The sequence below is a fragment of the Tiliqua scincoides genome, chromosome 5, assembly GCF_035046505.1.
Source record: "Tiliqua scincoides isolate rTilSci1 chromosome 5, rTilSci1.hap2, whole genome shotgun sequence".
Classification (NCBI taxonomy): domain Eukaryota; kingdom Metazoa; phylum Chordata; class Lepidosauria; order Squamata; family Scincidae; genus Tiliqua; species Tiliqua scincoides.
Genome location: NC_089825.1, coordinates 118214771 through 118224142, shown reverse-complemented (window position 1 = coordinate 118224142; position 9372 = coordinate 118214771). Strand labels below are relative to the sequence as shown.

The 9372-nt window shown below is 48.2% G+C and overlaps 1 protein-coding gene across 1 annotated transcript; it reads left to right on the top strand.

Moving 5' to 3' along the window:
- The first annotated feature begins 2215 nt into the window (after positions 1–2215).
- On the top strand, positions 2216–8043 carry LOC136654378 (sulfotransferase 1C2-like). The gene is made up of 8 exons (XM_066631361.1): positions 2216–2304; positions 2416–2590; positions 3139–3261; positions 3359–3456; positions 3789–3915; positions 4198–4292; positions 4524–4704; positions 7224–8043. Exons 2-8 carry the CDS (start codon positions 2419–2421, stop codon positions 7334–7336), a joined length of 909 nt encoding a protein of 302 aa, XP_066487458.1. The 5' UTR covers positions 2216–2304; positions 2416–2418; the 3' UTR covers positions 7337–8043.
- Positions 8044–9372: the final 1329 nt, after the last annotated feature.

The following is a 9372-nucleotide window of genomic DNA, read 5'->3' as shown; positions in this document are numbered from 1 at the left end:
ACCCCCTTTACCCCCCTCTTCTAGGCCCTGACTAGCCATGTCTCACTATGGTGTCGCAAGAAAAAATCAACTTTACATTTTTTCATTAGAATGTTTTCTTCTCCCACTGATTCCTGCTTTGAAGCTTATTACACTTCCTTAAAAACCATTGCTCATTTCACTCCAAACTTTTGTAATAGGTTACAGTAGTTCAAAACAAATGTATAAAAATTGAAAAACGAATTTTTAAAATATCTCAGATATGCATAAAAGGTACGTTAAAAATCAATGTTTACTCAGAAGTCTCACTGTGTTCAGTAGGGTTTATTAATCAGGTACATGTGCACAGGATTGTTGCCTTCATGTAACATGCGCTGTGTACTGTCTCTCCGAAAGCCCTTGGGTAATATGATGGCCAAGCCCTAAACATTAATGTATGCCCCTTAGGTAAATGTCTCAATTGGCCTCCTTCTGGGTCCAATGTTTCTTTTGTACTCAAGTCCTTTTAAATAAGTTTAAAAGGCAGTACTTGAGTGCTCCTTCTGATGATGTCACTGTCCCTCCTGTAAGAGAAGACCTGCAGCTCTACTTACCCCAACTGCCTCCTTGTGTACACTCCTGCTGCCACACGGAGGCGCCACCATCCCAAAGGTTTCATTCTGCTTTCAAATGGTAGTGAATAATCTACCTTGTCCTTTATTACACAACAAGTCCATGCCAAACAAGGAATTTGATCCCAATGGGTTTTTCTGCTCAGTGGAGGAAAAATGGTCATGGGGTTCCTTGTTCTCACCTGAACAATCAAAGGGCAGCTAACAGTGACCCAAACAATGAGGCAAGATCCCAGTGTATTTTTACAACACATTCCCAGGGGTTCTCCAGCCGGGCTCCCCATGAACATACAAGATTTGGGGGATAAAGCGTTAGGGGATGGACACGGGGAATCTCAGACAGCAGCAACCATGTCAAACCATGACCCAGTCGTGCATATATTCTCCTTCAGGTGCACCGATTAGGAAATCTGTACAGTGGTTGCCAATGAACTCCTTTTCCCAAATGTGCAGTCTCTTCTAACTCCATCTGAGTTCCTTGCCAGTCATTTCAGAAGTTATTTCTGTTGTATTCCAGAATATGATGATTCCATAAGTTATTCCAGCCAGGGGTTCCCCTTGAAGGGGTGAGGCATGGCTTCTACTAATCACCTAAGGCAGTGGTTCTTACACATTTAGCACCAGGACCCACTTTTTAGAATGAGAATCTTGTCAGGACCCACCGGAAGTGATGTCATGGCCAGAGGTGACATCAACAAGCAGGAAAATTTTTAACAATCCTAGGTTGCAATCCTACCCACACTTACCCAGGAGTAAGGTCCATTTACTGTCATAGTTAAAATAATATACATAGTAGCTTGTTAAAAGTACAGGTCTGTAACATTTCCCCAAATGCAGACACATAACATGGTAGCATCAAGTCTAATATATTAAAAATAAAATATTGAAATGAATGGTGACCCAACTGAAATTGGCTCAGAGCCCACCTAGTGGGTCCCGACCCACAGTTTGAGAAACACTGACCTAAGGCCATTGATCGGTCCTCCTTTTCTACAATCTGCTCTGCATCCAAAACCCTGGTCTTTCCTCCGTTGCTTGCCCTTGTGCCCTTGCCTTTAAACCTTCTGCCAGTCTTTCCCTCTTGCTGGGTCATCTTGGACTGTGGAAACTGCAGCCAGCCTGCCAGCCTCTCTCTCTCTCTCTCCCCTTTAAGCTGTGTCTGTCCTGACAGATTCTCAAATATCCTCTACCTTCAGCTACTAAAACTTTAAGCAACTGGTACTTCTAGTAAAAATTGCTTTCTTCCTTGTTTCCTACGTCTTTTCAATAAAATGTATATTATTTGGGAACTCTTTCAGATTAGTGGTAGCCTAATCAGAGACCCTTGGATGTGGTTCATTCAATCTGCTATACAGCCAACAACCCCACGCTGCATTCCCTGTGCCTTGGCAACTTAGCCTAAAATTCCCTCAATTTGGTCTCAATTTTGGGCTGAAGAAACCCAGACCTGAGGTTGTATATTTGCAGAAGTGCACGTGGGAGCAGTATTGGCAACACAGTAGTTCAGGGAAAGGTCCAGGCAGCATTCCAACTGTAGCGTGCCAGAAACAGCAGTCAGGAGAGCACGCCTCCTGGTTCCAGTTCTATCACACACACACACACACACACACAGAGTCAGAGTTCATTTCCTTCCTCAGACATACGGAGCAAGAAAGAAAGAGAGAGCTCAAAGGAAAGAAACACTGACTGCAGGAGTGGGGAGTGAAGCTGACAGGTGAGGTGTGCTAGCAGGTGGTGGGTACCAACAGGTGAGGGAGGAAGCATGGGCTGCTGGTGCGGGAGGCACACAAGACTCTCATAACTGTCCCTTTTCTTGCCGTTCTAGATAATGGATCTCAAATCTAAGAGAGAAGATTTGGACTCAGAGTCCATTGAGCGGTTAACACTTGTGGAAGTTGAGGGAGTCGCACTGACCAGTGACACAGCAGAGAAATGGGGTCGTATATGGGGGTTTCAAGCCCGGCCTGATGATCTCCTCATCTGTACTTACCCCAAAGCAGGTAAATAGGGATAGAAAAGGAATTAGGGGCACTGCTTTCGCTGTGGGGATATAGCTATGGAGGACCTTGGAGGTAGGGCAGTGGTTGCACCCACCTCATGCTCCATAATGGGTTGCCTTATGAGCCTTATGCTTAACGCTGCACTGAAAGCATTTCTGGAAGCCCCTGGAGGTCGCTTTTGGGTTATGCCAGGCCCATGACCCACTCCATTGGCCTCTGCATCCCTAAAAAACTTCACAGAAGTGACCGGAAGGGCAACAGAAGCAAACCAGAAGTAAACTGAATGTCGCTTCTGGTTGCTTCCACAAGCATCCTGGGTCCTGTGGAGGCCAGTGGAGTGCGTTTCAGGCCCAGTACAACCCAGAAGCGGCCTCCAGGGGCTACCAGAAATGCTTTTTGGTGCCACATTGAGCGTCAGGGCACCACCCACTGCACTTTGGGTTGCTTACCCAGTAGTGGGTTGTGAACCAAGGTTAGGGAAATGCTGAGCTAGGGCAATAGAAGGTCATTGGCTGAATGATATAATCACCATGACTCTTCCCTCCCAGGGACCACCTGGTTACAGGAAATTGTGGACATGATCCAGCATGGAGGGGACCCAGAGAAATGTGCCCGGGCCCCCATCCATCAACGGATGCCCTTTATAGAGATCTGCCCTCCTATGTTTGCACGTGAGTTGGAGAAAAAACTCTTCAGGGAGCAGATGTTAGGGTGTGGAGTAAAGTGTTCAGCGCAAAGCTGAAAGTTCCCCTTGTCCTGGTATTTCAGGCTTGGAAGAGGCAGATGCAATGCCCTCTCCACGGACTCTGAAAACTCACCTTCCTGTTCAGCTCCTGCCCCCTTCCTTCTGGGAACAAAATTGCAAGGTCAGGATAACTGTGGTGAGATTGCAGAAAGTTCAGAGTACAATCTGAGCCAGGGACCAGTCAGGAATCTTCATTCTAACATCCAGGTTCAGGTGCAGAAGATAGTCATATAATGGTCGTAAAAGAAGAGGGTGCCTCTTTCATTCTCAGTTCTTTGCCCTCATATGTCTGAATAGTGCAATGGATGAGACAGAATAATTTGGGACATCTCAACACAGTTGAGGCCCAGCACCTTCTTCCTTAGAGGATTTAAGGCCTGCTCAAAATGGGGGAGGATAAAGGTTTTGGCGCTAGGACTTCTGGGTTCTCTTCTTTCTGCTTTCTTTCCCCAGATCATTTATATGGCCAGGAATGTCAAGGACAATGCCGTCTCCTATTTCCATTTCCACCGCATGGACCAGGGAATGCCAGAGCCGGGAAACTGGGACCAGTTTCTGGCAAAGTTCATGGCAGGGAAAGGTGAGTGAGTGAAGCCAAGAATTGGAAAACAGAAGCTAAGAGGCTCCACATGAAATCACTGGTAAGCTCCAGGAAAGGGCCTTGTCCTCCATCTCCTGCTTTGAGACTGAAATGGAGCCTTGTGGTTCCCACTAAGGATGACATCCCTCTGTAGTGAGGTGGGGCACAGCGAGGCAAATTAGAAAAGTTCCTCACAGTTTGTCTTCTAAATCTGAAAAGCTACAGTCTCAGCATTGCAGCCTGTTTGCACCCTGCGTGTCCATCTCTTCCATCTCTTTTCAGTCGCTTGGGGGTCATGGTTTGACCATGTCCGTGGTTGGTGGGAGGCCAAGGACCGTCACCCGATCCTGTACCTCTTTTATGAAGACCTGAAAGAGGTGAGCAGTTCTCTCTGTTCCACACACACTCTCTTTCCTAAGGTGTCAGCTTCAGCTACTAAGGAATTACTATGTGCTTAAATGCTCCAATCATTCCCTATCATGCTGTGAGCTTGTGAGAGCCATGGCCCCGTTCTGTGAGGAAGAAACACAGTGAACTTCCTTATGGCAACATCCCCATTACAAGCAGCCAGAAGTTTCCCCTCTCTCTCTCTCTCTTTCTCTCTCTAGGACCCAGCCCAGGAAATCCAGAAAGTAGCCCAATTCCTAGAACTAGAACTTCCGGAATCTGTTCTGAATCGGATCATCCAGCACACAGATTTTGAGAGCATGAAAGCAAACCCCATGGCTAATTACACCAGTCTTTCCCCTTTGGTCATGAACCATGCCATATCTCCCTTTATGAGAAAAGGTGAGGGTTGTAGCTCAGATCCTTGGGACAGCTGATGGGAGATTATTGTGGGACCACTGGGAGCAATGGAGAAAGGGAGCCCAGAAAGGTCATCTTAAGCATACCAGTATAAGGCATACGTATGTTATGGAAGGGCTACCATTAGCACCTAGTGTTATTCATGTGTGGCCCAATACTATCCCCCTTCCCCATTGCCAGAAGTACTATTCCAGCAATGGGGAGCACTTTGCAGCCATTGCTGACAGCCTGCTGGTCACCCTTCTAAGACTAGCCAACTAACCAAACACCAAATTTCTGCTTCCAACTAACCAAACACCCTTCCCAGACCTGATCATGTGACTGGGTCCACGTGGACCTGCATCAGTCATTTCACTGGCACAGATCTGAGTAAATCCCTCCATGCCGTGCAGGTTTACCCCCAGGTAGGGACAAATGTTCCCTTATCAGGAGGACACCTCTGGGACTGTTCCCCCACAAGATGCAGTGTGGGCTGTTTTGGCATGCCTGTGTCTGCCCTGCAGCTGACAAGGCTCCAAGGGCAGCTTTCATGTAATCAAAGATTGGGAAGTCACTGTAACAGACAAAAAAAGTGGGTGGGGGATATACCTTGCTGGCTTGACCTGCTGCTCACAGGGCAGGTTATGGCTCTATGGTTACTGGGAAGGGGCACAGTCCAAGCTTAAAGAGGCCCCAGCAGTTGGAAGTGGCAATGATGACTTTTTGCTTTGAGTAGTACCGTCCTTGTTATTACTGATAGTCTTCCCATTCGTGATCTTTTTAATTTGATCCAGTTAGACAGGCCACCCTGCATTTTAATTAAAAGCTTCTGGTGAAGAGCAATCACCAGTTGAAGGAGTGCATTGAGTGCATTCACACATAGATCATGTTCTTGGTTCAAGGAGGGCCAGACTGGGAGTGGCGTACCTGGAGGGGGGCAAGCAGGGCAAATGCCCCAGGCACTGACCCTCCGGGGGTGCCTCCTCCCACCACCCTTTTTTCTTTAAAGAGAAAGAAGCCGGCAGCTCCACCAACTTCTGTCCCTTTAAAAAAAAAACAAAAAAAAAACCTTCTCCCAACAGAGGAGGGGCGCCCAGGATCACTGTTGGAGAAACAGTGAGCTGCTGCCTCTCCGGCAACGATACAGCACCGGACTGAGCTGCCCCCTGCCCTTTATAGGAGGAGAGGAAAGGGGCACCCTAGAGAGGCAGCGCGCTGGGAGTTGCGACTCCTGGTGCGCAGATGCTCTAGGGCGCCCTTTCCCCTCCTCCAGAGGAGGGGAGAGGGTGGCCTAGAAAGGCAGCATCGCAACTCCCAGCACACTGCCTCTCTAGGGCACCATCTCGTCTCCTTCTCCAGCAGCGATCTTGGGCGCCCCAGCTCCACGTCTGAGGATGTCCCTCAGAGGCAGAGGGGGGGTGGCGCATGCCTCCTCCAATTTCAAAGGAGACACGTGCCACTTCCCAGGCCCCGACAGAACTTTCCACACCACTTATAAGCAGCATGGAGTTCTCCATTGGAGCGGTCAGGGGCCGCTGGAAGAGGTGCCCAGCAGGGGAGCACTGCCCGCCTCCTGGAAGAGGCGCTTGCCTGTCTTAGGTGATGCTTCCAGCAGCCTCAAACCGCTCCAATGGAGCCCTCCACACTGCTTACAAGCGGCGCAGAAGGCTTCATTGAGGCCTTGGCCTCCTCCTCCGTTCCCCCTTTGAAATAAAGGGGAAACGGGGGAGGTAGCCGCGTGGTGCGGTGACGATGATGTCACCGCAATTACTTCTGGGTCAGGGGCAGGGGCCGGAAAATGGGGTGTGGAGGGGTGGAAAACGGGGGGGGGGGTTTGCCCTGGGCACTAGGACCCCCACTACGCCACTGGACTGGGGCCCAGCAGGAACGGGCCAGCCAGTGCTTCATGTGGTCTAAGCATTTGCCCAAGAACAGCCCCAGAGTAGAACAGTGGTCTTCAACCTTTTTCATGCCACAACCCCAATCAATCAACCAGCTGGGAACCTCACCATCAATCCTATCCCACTTCCAAGAGCATACTCACCCACCCCATCCCTGCTGCCGCCCACAACCTGCCCAGCACTGTTCCCTGTAACCAAATATTCTTATTAGAGAGAACAGAAAAAGTAACCATGAAGCCTGGCACTAGTGAAAGTTATTATCACACAATTGCTAAGAACTTGACCAGGACTGGGACACAATCTCCTGGTACCTAAAGGGGTACACCAGATGCCTCCCCCTTTCCTGGTGGTGCTCCAGATGAGTGATCTTCAACCTTTTTCATTCCCATAAGTTGCCACAACCCCACAACTGAGGCTTCATGACCCCATTGGGGTCCTGACCCCAAGGTTGAAGCTCTAGAACATGGTAGGATTCTGAGGCAGACTTGCAATGAAGTAGCAAAGGAATGGATGAGGAAAAGGAAGCCAGGAGGTTTGAGAGCTAGACACTAGAGAAACAGACATGTGGATAGAAACGGAGATAACTGAGTTCCTTCTCTCGGATCACCTTCCCTGCTGCAGGTACTGTTGGGGACTGGAAGGAGCACTTCACGGTGGCACAAAATGAACAGCTGGATGATGTCATTGCCCGAGAACTGGGGGGCAGCAGCCTGACGTTCCGCACACAGCTCTAAGCAGGCACATTTATGTCTCCCTTTGACACTTCCACTGAAATGCGCCTTGATATATTTTGCCCACATCAAATAAAAGAAGTGCTGAAGTTACAAGCAAGGTTAGGCTGAGTTGCATCTTGTGTGCAGGTCTCGCTTTGTTTGCTTGTCTAGATTTTTTTCATCTGCACACGAATTTCAGTGAAACAAAATGAGTAAACTTTGTTCCTTATTATTCCTCTCTTGATAAGAGAAAAGGAATAAGAATTTACATGGTTTCTAATGTCTTTGTCCCCTGAGAAACCCATGGCAGCATAAAAAAGATTTCAGGCGATGAATTGCCAGCCTGAGGCATTCCAGTCTTTTCCCTGCCTCCGCTTTCCAGCACATCTGTATGAGTAAATACCTGTGTACCCTTCCGAGTCCCTCCATGGAATCACGCCCAGCTCTCCTTAATTGTGTTCACCTACTTGGTACCATACCCCATTGATACCCAGTGAACTTCATAAGTGAGCAGGGATCTGAAACCTAGTCTGCAACCCTATACCCACTTATATGGGAGTAAGTTCCATTCAACTCAGTGGGGCTTACTTATAAATACATGTATGTAGAATTGCGCTTCCAGCTTGTCTGGTCTGAGGCCATCACCCAGATCCATCTCATATTAAGCAAATACCCTGGGCTGCTGGGGACTCGAAGACTACAATCCTATACACACTTTCCTAAGAATAAATCCCTAGGAAATGAGGGGAATACAATGAGACCTACTTCTGAGTAGATAAGCATTGGATTGCACTGTTAGCCCTTCATTGAACTACATCCTCGGGCCATCAGCCAATATTCTGTCTTACAAAAGCAGTGGCCACCAGCAACCATTTCTTTATGTCCTAATAAAAGCTTATCTTTCTATCATGGCTATTAGCCATGATCCAAAATAGCTTTGCTACCTCATCCAGTGGCTGGGAGCCAGGACTCCTACTCTTACTGATTCATTCATTTATTTGAATATTTCTATTCCACCTCTCTTAAGACATGCTCAAGGCAGCTCAGCTCTTAGTTCCTTGGAAGGAACAGAGAACAGCTCCTTTGCTTTTAGCTTTGAAAGGGGGAATTGGGCCACTTTTTTTTGTGAAAGGGAGAATTGTGGCCACTCCTTTTTATCAGGAGATGGGCCACAATTAAGAGCACCAGCTTTGATCAGTCCCTCCTCTCTGCTCCTGCTTGATCTGCAGATATTTGCAGAAAACTGGCTACCTCTGTTGTAAAAAGCTTCACCTGACAGGGATGGGAACTTGAGTCAAGTGACTCGAGTCAGAGTCGTGAAAACATGCAACGAATTTCTGGAGGAAAGTCCATCACAGCTTACAAGCCATGTTGGGTATGTGAAATCTCCTGATTTTAGAAGCAGGCTACCTCAGAATGCCAGATGCAAGGCAGGGCACCAGGATGCAGGTCTCTTGTTGTCTTGTGTGCTCCCTGAGGCATTTGGTGGGCCACTGTGAGATACAGGAAACTGGACTAAATGGGCCTTTGGCCTGATCAGGCAGGGCTCTTATGTTCTTATGGACTCAATTCACACGTGTCAAAGACTCCCACAAACACTTGAGTCTGGGGCTACTGACTCAGAAAATGCCATAGATTTGAGTGACTCGAGTTGCCCAGACATGGCTTGGGGGTGCTGCTTTGCATACTTTGATGTTGCACCGCTTCTGTTAAATAGTGGGTCCATGCGAATAAAGGAAGGCATAGAGATAACAGCTCAACACATTTATTTCATCTTCAGAACAGAACCTGGCAATGGAAACACAAGGCAAACACCCCTGGCTTTATACCCCTTAGCTCCGCCCAGATTCCCCACGATTGGTGCTGTTACAACACTAAACTAGAGGGCCAATCGGGCCAATTGGCCAGTCATAAGACTGAGCCAATCGGTTATGCAGGATTTCAATCCGGCAAAACTTGCATACATAACACCCTCCCCCCCAAAGTACAGTTCAAGATTAACAAACGTAGTCCTCTAAACGGCGAGGCCGTACCCGCGTTCACAAGGAGTGGCAAGG

What these genes read in the sequence shown, in the direction of transcription:
- LOC136654378 (XM_066631361.1), top strand. Translation starts at nt 2,419, where the DNA reads ATGGATCTCAAATCTAAGAGAGAAGATTTGGACTCAGAGTCCATTGAG. An exon ending in CTGCCCTCCTATGTTTGCAC is followed by an intron (nt 3,262 to 3,358) that starts GTGAGTTGGAGA and finishes CTGGTATTTCAG; the next exon opens with GCTTGGAAGAGGCAGATGCA. An exon ending in TTTATGAAGACCTGAAAGAG is followed by an intron (nt 4,293 to 4,523) that starts GTGAGCAGTTCT and finishes TTCTCTCTCTAG; the next exon opens with GACCCAGCCCAGGAAATCCA.